Source organism: Artemia sp. Qi Xiang Cuo, chromosome 2, assembly GCF_049724085.1.
Source record: "Artemia sp. Qi Xiang Cuo chromosome 2, ASM4972408v1, whole genome shotgun sequence".
Taxonomy (NCBI): domain Eukaryota; kingdom Metazoa; phylum Arthropoda; class Branchiopoda; order Anostraca; family Artemiidae; genus Artemia; species Artemia sp. Qi Xiang Cuo.
In genome coordinates this window covers 65,965,819-65,978,297 of record NC_142795.1, presented here as the reverse complement: position 1 = coordinate 65,978,297, position 12,479 = coordinate 65,965,819, and the positions used below count along the sequence as shown (strand labels likewise).

The 12,479-nt window shown below is 36.6% G+C and overlaps 1 protein-coding gene across 5 annotated transcripts in view; it reads left to right on the top strand.

Moving 5' to 3' along the window:
- Window positions 1–8,677, top strand: part of LOC148955512 (uncharacterized) — a 126,342-nt gene extending 117,665 nt beyond the window's left edge. For all 5 annotated transcript variants that reach the window (XM_089102547.1, XM_089102561.1, XM_089102542.1 and 2 more), the window contains 3 exons: window positions 2,694–2,912; window positions 5,433–5,540; window positions 8,424–8,677. In XM_089102547.1, the coding sequence (XP_088958673.1) occupies window positions 2,694–2,912; window positions 5,433–5,540; window positions 8,424–8,600 (504 nt within the window). In that variant the 3' untranslated portion in view covers window positions 8,601–8,677. The remainder of the gene's footprint in view (window positions 1–2,693; window positions 2,913–5,432; window positions 5,541–8,423) is intronic.
- Window positions 8,678–12,479: the final 3,802 nt, after the last annotated feature.

Genomic DNA, 12,479 nt, shown 5'->3' with positions numbered 1-12,479 from the left:
TTCATTCGAATGCTAACACCGGAAGAATTGCGATAAGATCTATCAACGGCTAACATGCTACCAGAACCATTAGCTAGAAGTTGTCCCTCTTCATCAACTATTGTTTTTAAGTTGGCATTCTCTTTGACTACTAATTTCTCTGGTAATGTTACTCTCGCATATCCACCACTTGCATGATGGAAATTCTTGGGTATACCAAAGGAATTTAACTCCTCACTGTCATGACAACGTATGCATACATTGCCAATAAGATCTCCACTTGCACTCGTTTCATAGTTCAGGTATTTCTCCTTGTCAGCGTTCAACACGACAATGATTTTTTCATGTGCACATACTTTCGTCGAATAATTCATCTTCACTTTTTACAGATATGAATTGTGTGTTGATCCTTCCACTGCGTAAAAAATATTGATTTAATGCATGCAATAAACTCGCTAGTGTCGATAACCTGTCATAGAGTACCAGTGGAAAAGCCGCGTCGTGTCCATGAACAAGCATAGAGTACGATTGGTAGAGCCGTACGCATATTTCATGTTATTTTAAGATACGTAAAAAGTTAAAAAATACCATGTTAAAAAATTCAAGAAAGTATTTATGAATTGGGGAGGGGACTCTTTGAGGTTGGAAAATGGGCTTAGGAATGACATTATGAATGGAACTTGTTCAGAAAGTATATAATAAAGCCATAAAAAAGTATTAAAAAAAATGGAGCGAGACCTCTTTGGGGGGCCCGGGGAGGAGGTTTGGGGGACCCTTGGGGGAGGGTGTCCTTCTGTGATCGAAATTTTTACTTTTTAGTTTATTTTTTTTGCGGCGCATCCCTGCGGCGCATCCTGCGGCGCTTTCCTGCGGTGCCTCCCTGCGGCACATCCCCTGCGGCGCTTTCCTGACCCGCGGCGCATCCCTGCGGCGCTTTCCTGGCCCACGGCGCATCCCGGCAGCGCTTCTCTGGTCCGGGGGACCTTTGGAGGCCGGGGGAGGACCTTTGGGGCACAGGGAGGGCCTTTGGGGGCACAGGGAGGACCTTTGGGGCACAGGGAGGGCCTGTGGGTGCCTGGGGGACATTTGGGGACCGGTGGAGGGCCTTTGGGACCCCGTTGGTCCTTTGGGAGCTCGATGGGCCTTTGGGGGGCCCGGGGAGGGCGTTTGAGGGTCTGGGGGGCCCTTTGGGGGCACCGGTGGCCCTGTGGGAGCTTGGGGGGCCTTTGAGGACCGGGGGCTTCCTTCGGGGTTGGGGTAGGAGGATTGGAACCCTTTGGGGTTGGGTTAGAGGACCTCACAACACTGTTCAAATGAAACTTGTGTATTATAACGACCACAGAGTTTCACCATTAAATTCTCTTCTAAAATCTCTTCAAAAATCTTCTTTTAAAATGTCTCTATCTGTTTCGCCGAAATAGTTCCATAACCTGTCTAAAACGGTTTCGCCCAAATAATCCCTAAACGTAAATTCAGCGTGTTCCTTTGTTATTGGCATCTCTGCGCCAACGCATTTCAAATTAATAAGAAACCTTTTCGCGTGCTAAAATAATTTATCGCTAAGATGTTTCTTGCCTAATTGTTTCCATGGCCTTTGGTTATTAATATCCTTTGGAGTTCGACCAAAAGAGTTGTTCCCGAGGCAAAGACATTAATGACTTGGATCTATTCCTAGAGAATCGTTTCTAGGCGAAAATTTTTAAAGTCTGACAGATGATGTCATTGATTGATTGATCTGTCAAGAAAGGGGAAATTAATTTGTTGTTTCTAAGGGGAATTATTGATTCACGATAGGTGAATTGAGGTCGACAGCACAGGTGTTCTGACTCGTGACAACATCAAATACTATTTCTGGATCATCCATAAAACAGACATGAAAAACATCAAATAAATCGAACAACACACATAACCATCCATGAAAACAGACATAAATGTGAGAAAGTTCATGTTTTTCAAATTCTCACTGACAAAAACCATAAAACATCCATAATTTGATGTTGACATCCGAGAAAAACATCAAATAAATCGAACAACACACATAACCATCCATGAAAACAACCATAAATGTGACAAAATTCCTGTTTTTCCAAGTGAGAAAATTCCTGTTTTTTCATTCTCACTGAGAAAAGCCTCTAGCTTGTCGTAATACTTCATCTTCAAAATCTTGGAACAGTTTGGGGGACGTCTCTAAACCTTCTAAAGGCCATAGTGTCATTTGCGCTATATTGAAAAATAAATATATTTTAGGATGGGGTTTTTCAGTTATAATTTTAGTTTTTTTTTTAGTTAAATAAAAGCTGCATTAACTAAAAACGATCATAAATTAAATAAAAAAAAACAAGTTTTTTAAACTGAAAGTAAGCAGCGACATTAAAACTTAAAACGAACAGAAATTATTCCCTATATGCCTCGCTCCCTCAACGCCTCGCTCTTTACGCTAAAGTTTGACTTTCTCACAACTATATTTTTGTTAAACAAAAAAAAACTTTAGCTTAAAGAGCGAGGCGTTGAGGAGGGGACAGCCCCTTTCATATACGGAATAATTTCTGTTCTTTTTAAGTTTTAATGTCGCTCCTTACTTTCAGCTTAAAAAACTTGTTTTTTTTATTTAATTCTCTCTATGTTCAGTCCATTTGTTATGTACGCATGTTTCCAAATAAACAGTAAAACCCTTGAGCAAAAGATTCAGATTATCAAATTTAATTACCTTCCAGGTTATTGAAACGGTTCCTGAAGGAAAACTGATCCCCAAGAGCCAAGGAGCCAAGATCCAAGATTCCAAAGAGCCAAGGTCTGATCACCGTCGAGGATGGTTTGATCGAGTAAGTAGGATTCAGAGACCTTCTCAAAGTACATCACTTTCTCCCGACTTGGGTCCTGTTTCCGCACCGGCGGCGTCAATTTCTTCTGTGCCGTCCTTGAATGATATCCAGGTAAGATTGTTGGCTTTCATCTTATATAGGTTGCCTGTTTGTTAATTTTATTTTAACTTTGTAATATAATGTAATCGAATTAACGACGCTTCTTGACTACTATAGTCCCTGCGTCGGCCCTGCAGTCTGTTGCTACAGCAAGGTTCTATCGCTGGGTCCCATATTACTAAGCTAAGGTCAATTAAAAATGCATTAAAAATTTGTTTAAATTCCCTTTTGTTATGTTTTGCGAGTCAAACAAACATTTTTTCAAGGCAATGGGGTGAAAACCTCCTATCCCCCCTGGATACGGCCTTGCCTTCGTCCATAAAAGTGTTTTCCATTATATCCTTGAATTGTAACTTATGGCCTTTTGAGGTACTGCTCCCAAAGTTATTTTCAAATGTTTGCATTATTTAGCTTTCCCATATGTATATTTTTTTTGGGGGGGGGGGGGATTCTGGCAGGGGAAGGGAGGGGGGGGGTTAAGTCAGAGGATCTTTCCATGGAGAATTTTTTCGTGGGGTAAGGAAATTTTCAATGGAGGGGGAGCTGGATTTCCCGGCATTATTCAAAAAAGTGATCAGAAATTGAATTAAAAACAAACACGTTTTTTTAATTGAAAGTAAGGAGCATCATTAAAACTTAAAACGAACAGAAATTATCATGGATGTGATGGGGTTTGTCCCCTCCACAATACTTTGCTCTTTACGCTAAAATGTTTTTTAGAACTTTAAAAAAGCTTATTACGGTACCTAATTAAACTTTTCTAATTGTGCTTCAGGAGTCATTCTTAAATAATTGCAACAAAAAGTCAAACTTTAGTGGAAAGAGCAAGGTGTTGAGAAGGGGGCAGCCTCCTTCATATCCGTAATGATTTCGGATCGTTTTAAGTTTTAATGTTTCTCCTTACTTTCGGTTGAAAAAACTTGTTTCTTTATCTAATGCCACCATAACACTACCTAGTTAGGTAGCACTGCTTCATGTAAATTGGTGTTCATAAATTTTGTCAATCCAGTTTCTGTCAAACTCTATTAACCCAGTCTCGGTTAACTATGGTTTCTGAGACACAGCAAAGAGAATAGCTTTTGGATTTCATTGGCTGCCAGTGAAGTTTTCACTAAAGCGTCCCTTTTTGTTTTCAATAATGAGCTTCCTATATGGTTTATTTGCTTGAATCTACGCTAAACCATAAAAATCACTTGTTTTAGAACAAATCACTTACAATGACAAGTCAAAAAAAGAAAAAGATCACTAGACAAAAAATCTCTAGAAATAGTGATAAAACACTAGGGGTGTCGACACAGGTGACGAATTACCCTTAACCAGTAATTGGGAAAGAGAGGTCAACAGAAATCATTTTTCCGATACAGTGGTCAATTAGGTTAGAAAAAAATTTTTGACTGGTGAAATCATTAGCAATTAGTCCAACTCGGAAACAATCAGTTCCATAGAAAAAGAAGAAAAAAGGACGAAATAGGCGCCAATTTGTGGCAGAAGAATCTTACCTTTCAGGCTAATACAATCCAGGAAAACTTTCCAACCATGTGTTAGGGCTCTGCAACCATTTAGCCGATTGTAGAATCATTTTTCCAGTGTGGGCTATACCAGTGTCACTTTTCATGCTGCTCGAACTAAACTGGCCTCTGCTGTAAAATATTTTGTATATCAAACTTTATAGAAATTGAAGTAAATCTTATAGAAATTAAAAAGACATGCACTAAAGCGAAATGATCTAATCGTTGACCAGCGTACTGTAAAACAGTTTTGCTCACGTTCCCCCTTTGTCTTGTCAAAGTTTTAAGACAACTAGTTTTAAGACTAGCTATGCCTGCAAAGTTTTAAGACTAGCTGTGCCTGCAAAGTAGGGAGGGTTTAAGCAGGGATGAGATACAAGTGGACGTTTAGCTATATCGTGGGGGGAGAGGGTATTGCTAATTCAAAAGACACTATAAGCCTCTAGCTTATCGTAATACTTCATCTTCAAAATCTTGGAACAGTTTGGGGGACGTCTCTAAACCTTCTAAAGGCCATAGTGTCATTTGCGCTATATTGAAAACTAAATATATTTTAGGATGGGGTTTTTCAGTTATAATTTTAGTTTTTTTTTTTAGTTAAATAAAAGCTGCATTAACTAAAAACGATCAGAAATTAAATAAAAAAACAAGTTTTTTAAACTGAAAGTAAGCAGCGACATTAAAACTTAAAACGAACAGAAATTATTCCCTATATGCCTCGCTCCCTCAACGCCTCGCTCTTTACGCTAAAGTTTGAATTTCTCAAAACTATATTTTTGTTAAACAATAAAAAAAAATTTAGCGTAAAGAGCGAGGGGTTGAGGAGGGGACAGCCCCTTTCATATACGGAATAGTTTCTGTTCGTTTTGGGTTTTAATGTCGCTCCTTACTTTCAGCTTAAAAAACTTGTTTTTTTATTTAATTCTCTCTATGTTCAGTCCATTTGTTATGTACGCATGTTTCCAAATAAACAGTAAAACCCTTGAGCAAAAGATTCAGATTATCAAACTGAATTACCTTCCAGGTTATTGAAACGGTTCCTGAAGGAAAACTGATCCCCAAGAGCCAAGGAGCCATGATCCGAGATCCCAAAGAGCCAAGGTCTGATCACCGTCGAGGATGGTTTGATTGTGTAAGTAGGAATCACATTTTCCTTTTTTCATTCTTCTTGTTTTGTGTGCTTGTCCTTCAGTACTAGGTGCACTCTCTCATGTCAATAGATTGGTAGCCCTCACTTTCCCAGTTCCCAGTTTCCCAGTCTAGGAAGAGTAACACTAATATTAAAATATAGTTTCTCACCTTTCAAGGGGGAGTGTATCAGCAATTTTATTTGCTTTTTCAATACCTGTTATAATAAATATTCTTCAATGGACTAACAAGCCTTTTTGTTGTGTTGATCTTTCCTGCTGGTAATCCTGCTGTAAATAAAGACAACCCTTTAAGGACGAACTTGTAGTCATTGATATGATTTTTTTTAACACCAATGGGCTCCCGAAAATAGAAAATCACAAAAATATTCACACAGAAACAATTCATTGCAGCCGTTGAAGCGCAAAAACTACTAGTGACACACTAATGAGACATATGAGATATACATTTATTAAAAAAGAAAAAAAACACTATTCGCCTGCCAAGAGAGGCAATATGCTTAGAATAGTAATATTTATTTTTAGTATAGGAATGTTAACAGACTAAATAAACTTCTTGATTCAACAAAAATATTCAAAAGGCTAGCCTGTATTAGGTTAGGCCCGCTATGCCAAATCGTTTTTCCCAAATATAATTTTCCAGGTTAACTCTTTTCTGTCAAGAGACTAAAACAGTATCAACTATATGCATTTTTATGGAGTTTGCCCAAGCCTACGGCTGTTATATATATATATATATATATATATATATATATATATATATATATATATATATATATATATATATATATATATATATATATATATATATAAATAAAACCCCAACAGCATATACCTTCACATTATGATTATTATGAGAACCAAAAGATCCTCCCTCTTCCTTTTATTATATCTAAAAGCATCGAAGCGAATTTTTCTGATGTTGTTATGTTATACATTCAATTATAATAGAATGTTCCGTTTTTGCAAAATAAAATTGACTGCAAAAAAAAAAAAATTAACGTTTAGAATTTAATTTCAAAAACTGTGAAGAACTTAATTTCAAAGAACGAGCAATCGACATAACCACTGCAAAAATGAATCCGTCAGTTTTTAGAGCTGCCTTAAAAAAAAAAATAATGATGCCAAGGGAAAGAATACATGCAACTTGTGTTGTCTTGTCGTGTGGCATGCCACGCTCATTAGCAGCTGAAAAGAGGCAGTTTTTGTTGCTCATTAATATTAAGACCAAATTATGAAATCACTCTCTGATGCAAACAACTAGCTGTTTAATGCTTGTAAAGCAACTTATCTGGCACTCTGAAACGCCATTTGACTCCAAAATTGTACCTCCTGACGTTCACAAAGAACACTCTGATTAGCATAGAGATAGAAAAGAATGTAAAAATACTGACGTTGATGCTGATCATACCCATCAAGAGGAATTTTGGCTGGAAGATGAGCCTTAGGTTTCAAAGCCACTTTTCTTGATTTTCAAGCTGATATATTTTCCTGGTTATTCAGGGTTTCGGACAGGTCGGTTCTAATATAATACTTCTTGTTTCGAATTGACTCTATTTTTAGGAGTTAGGTTCCAGGCTTATAGGTTATCGGTGATTGGAACATACAATTTTGCTAAAAAGTATGAATAAATTCTGTTTATGAACTTTTTGTTGTTATAGGCTGTAAAACTGATAATTAGTAACAAGGAACTCTGCTAAAATCCAGCTGTGAGCTGAAATATTCATATAGCTGAATTTATGAGTCCCAGTTCACGCAAATGTCGATTTTTTTACTTATAATGAAAAAAAAAAGTATTTTTCAAAATATTGGGGGAGGGTGATTGTTTTCAATGAAAATACAAAATTTGCACCTTTCTGTAACTAGAAGGAGTAGTAAAACCTAGGAGGCCATTTGCCCCCCCCCCCCACATCCAATTTGCACCCCTGAGCTGAAATTGTTTAATTAACAACTATCAGTAAAACTTAAAGCTTGGAAAGAACTTTCGAGGGATTTTTTTTTCGAAGGATGTTCCCAGTTTCGTGAACGAGTACAATGTTACCCTCTAAAAAGCAGCATCTTTATTCATGTTTATTTGTGTATTTTTATGTTTTAATATGATGTATCTTTATGACACATTGACCTATGATATGTATTTATGACGCAAACCGTAATTTGGCAATTACGGAGGGATTTGGCAATTGCAGTCTTGAGTAATTTTTTAGAAGGCACAAGGTCGGCCCTATGGCCCTACAAAAAACGACCAAACGATAGCAAAACATCAGGGGATATAAAAATATATATATTTTTATAATAATATTATAATAATATATATTCATGTGGAAGTTATATGTTGAGTCACGGCCATCTGAACTAATGTTCCCAGTGCGCAATTTTCTTCAAAATCAAGGCAGTCCCTGCATTTTTTATTTTACTTTTAATATTTTCTTTGTTAAATTTGATTTTCCATCTTAATGGATGGGCTCTGCTGGATCAAATTCGTCGAGTCGAATCTACTTTTTATCTACTTTTTTGTCTCACCTTTTTAGTTTCTTTCTTCTTCTTCTATTTCAAATATTGTGTGCACGCACAGGCAATTATCTCTCTGAACCAAGTAACTTTGTTTAAGACACAATGTACATACATTGAAAACGCTCTAGAGGCTAACGTGATTGAGGTAGTATACTATCAGTGGCGTTGTTTTGAGGGAGGAGACAATTAGGAGTTTTGAGGGTAAAAAACTATTTTTAGTTTCCTATTACATTTCTTAGAACGGACGTAATCGTCTATTACTAGGTTACTAGCTACCGCTGCAACCTGGATACCTGTCGAATAAAAAGCTTTGTCCTTATTGAACTGTTATTTGTAGATCTTTTATTTCTTTTCAGATTGAATCACTTGTTCGCGTAGCAACTCCAGACGCATATGTTAAAATGGACAACTCAATCCATGTGGAGCGATTTAGCAATTATCAAACGACAGTTTGTTTGATTGCAATAATTGCCGCTGTTCTTATGTTTATTTCTGCCATTGTTGTGTATTATTTTCTGTTTCATAAAAATTAAATGATGTTTTTTTCGTTTTTTTTTCCCTCTTCCTTTTATTATACATTCAATTATAATAGAATGTTCCGTTTTTGCAAAATAAAATTGACTGCAGTATTTTTCCTTCAGTTTTTTCATAATACTATAATTATAGGCTAATTTATATTGGCAATTTATATATTGGCAATTTCAAAAGATTTACGCATTGGTTGAGAGCATGGCAAAAATTGTAATTTTTTTCTTTTAAGTTGAAAAAAAGGATTTTTAGAGGAAAGACTTGATGATAAAGGTTCTCCCATTGGATAATATGTTAATTAGGAGCATTATACATATTTTAAAGTAAGAATTGTTTTCTTGACATGTCTCCTTGTCATAAGTACCAATTCTAAATTTATACCGCCTAATTACTTTTAGGTCTCCTTTATCTGCCCATTTCTCTGTTATTCTAACCATATATCAGTCGACAGTATTTCCAAAAAATAGTGATAAACTTGAGGAAAACCATCAGACAATGGTTCCGGATTTTTGCTCACTACAAAAAAATGGGCACTTCCTCGTCAGTGTGCTCATGCAGACTTCTCTTCCAGTACTCTTCAATACCACTTTACCTTCAGAACAGAATAATTCAATAAAATTTCAGAATGTTTACTATCCATGTGCCGAAGATTCTAAACTTTTTGCGAAATCCAAAAGGGCGCACATAATTGCGTTCGTTATCGCCGTCCGTCGTTCTTAGTTCAAACCAAGATATCTCCGTTTTACTCTTATAGTACGTTTTATTTCTTCATCCTACCAACGACGTTCTAAATTCAAAAAACGTCTTATAGTGCAACTTATCCACAAACACAGATACAAAAGATATCTTACCCTAGTAAAGAAAAAATATCCTACTCAGAAATTACCTCAAAGTCAAACAAATGAAAATCTCTCACTATTTGTTAGTCTATTTGAAAGTTAGCGCCAAAAGTAAAACTAAACAAGTAAAACCTATATAAACGCTCAGTTCTTCATCCATACGACGACGGCTGGATGAAGTTTCAAACAACGGCTTATAAGCGCGAACTGAAACGTCGTTTTACAAAAAAAAACGGCTTATTAGAAAACCGAGGTTTTGATGGCAGCTGGATGGCGAAAACGAACGCAGCTCATGTGAAGGTTTTGAAAAAATTTGGACTTAGGTCCTTTCGGCGTAACGCTTTTTCACGAATTTGAAATTATGCCCTTTTGGCAAAATTTTTATCTCGGTCAGAACTGAAGATATGCTCATTTTGAATAGACGAATCGATAGATCTCTTCGAGCCCTTCGAACCATGTGCTTAACTCATTTTCGAAAAAAGTGGACTTACGCCCATTTTGCTTAACGCCACAGATATATGTCTCCCTTAAATTACGGGTAATAGGTAGCGAGGACCTACGCTTGTGCTCAACATGGCACAGACGTCTTTATATCTCAAACCAATCCTGAACTTTCTCCAGTCAAACAGAAAGTAGGATCTAACGTTGCTGTCAAAAATGACGTGCGACTTCTTTGATTTAGCAGCATTACGCGACGCTAAACTCGAACTCTTTCAACTAGCATTTCCTGAAAGAGTAGCTTTAGCCACAAGAAGCCGCACAAAAAACCCAGCAACATCGGAAATAATAGATTTGCTAGCTGAATGTGATAGGAATAACATCCCACTTCCAACTTTTGTCATCACTCACACATCTCAAGTTCCACAGGTCCCCAAGACCAACTTCTCTATTCTGCTAAGTGAAATTTGAGATCTGAAGAGCTCAGTGTCCGTGATAAAGCAGTATACGATGGGTGTTAAATTGACAACTTGCCCAGATGTTTGAGCTACAGCCCTAGCGAACAACAAGCCCCCAACGGGTACTGTAATTATAGAAGACGCTCCGTCAATGACTAGACTAAAAACACTTAGTCAACCTCAGTCCAAAGACGAGCTTCAGGAGTTCAAACAATTAAGAAATAATAAACTACAAGTTAAATTCAGCGATGTTGTAAAAGCAAAGCTTTTTGTGTTGAAGCTCCTAGTGTCCTTTCGGCAAATTTGCCAAGTGGCAGCAGCATCAAATGCAAAATCAGGGAAGAATAATCTTATGGCATAATAAGAGGACTTCCTATAGAAGGGGATGCTCGCGAAGTGGCCAAACATAATCCAGGCCTCGTCGAGGAAGCTTTCCATTTTGGACAAAGTAAAACGATCAGACTGATTTTCAAAAATAGACAGACCATGAGCTTTGTAATGTCTAACAGAATCAAGCTTGGATACGACTTTTCCCGGGCAGATAAGTACATGGAGGCCCCTCGAAGGTGTTTCAGATGCCAGAGCTTCGATCATCTCATTGAAAACTGCAAAAACAGTCCCAGATGCGCAAGATGTTCCAGACCACACTCTAGTAACAAAGATACACCCTGTAATGGAGGTCTCAAATGCTTTTCTTGCAATGGACCTCATGTATGCTTTAGCCTAAGATACCCTAAATTGAGAGAGATTCTGGGAAACAAAAATAATCAATGGATAGATCTTCTAAAGTTTTTAGTCTGAATATCAATGGTTGTCGCAACAAAGGCCCAGAAACTATTTCTTCATATGAAATATTTCTGTATATGAAAAGAACCCCACACGGGTTAATTAGATTCCTCTATAATAAAATATCTATCAAAAAGGGGTACAAGTATCATTTTGGCTTACTCAGTCATTGAAAGCTAAATCCCCTGGCAACAGTTCTCTTTCCATGCTTATAGTTTTTATCCATAATATCTTTTTTTTAAGGTCAAAAATTGACCTTTTCGGTCAAGAGCCAATTATCAACTTCATACACTGTTAAACTAAAACTGGGTTCAAACCTAAAGCTGCATGCAACTGTGATTCAAAACCGAAAAGGATTTATCTCCAAATTATTGTAGTGAGGAACGAAAGGGTTCAATTCCGCCCTCCTGCCTTTAAATATGATACAAAATAATATAAGGGAATTCTTTCTACGTTGGTTTGTTACAAATTTTTGCAACATAGAATAACTGCCACAAAAAAAACAAAGTTTACAAAACTGTGGAGATTTGACTTGAACAATTTAAATATCCGGATTAAAATCTATCCGGTTTTTGGGTTTGGCATTTGATTCCAAAGAGAGAAAAATATTCTAAGAAAATCGCTTTCTAGGTTTAACGTCATGTTTTCATGTTCTAGCTATGATGTAAATTCAGTTTCCAAGAATTAAATTTAAAGAATAACGAAGGTATATTTGGTATTTATTATCCATATCGAAATGATCAGATGTGTGTTTTTTCCATGATTCATTTTAATAAGCCGATTTTTGAATGCCAAATCCCCAGACACCCCTTAATACCACAGATTACTTCTTAATACCACTTAGGTTTAGCTTCCTTGATTAATAATGCTTAAAATATTGGTCAATCAAAAAAACGAGGGAACTTTGAACCCAGTCCAAGACTTTGACGATTACTCTATGGATTTCAAATAGTTTTCATTTTATGAGCTTTCTTTAAGTCTTTTTAAATCTCACCCCCTCTCTTTCAAGACAAAACAACAGACATAAAGCCCGACTCATACCTTTTTCTAGATGAAAACCAAACATAAATGGTAAAACCAAACATGGAAAGAGGGGGACGACAGAATAACACGTTTATAAAAAAAAAATCTTGTACTCAAAAGTTGATTCTTTTGGCGGGGTTAAGTTGTCACACAGAAAAATCAAGAAGCAGAATTCAACCTTTCACTCAATTAATTAGCTTAGCATATTACAGGTAACGTATACTATAAAGGTAGCTTGAAAATAAACTTATATCGAAAGTGAAAACTAAAATTCAAATCATATTCATAAGCTTAAAGATTATCAAGGGCTGTTTTTCTATTTCCCAAAATAGCAATTCAG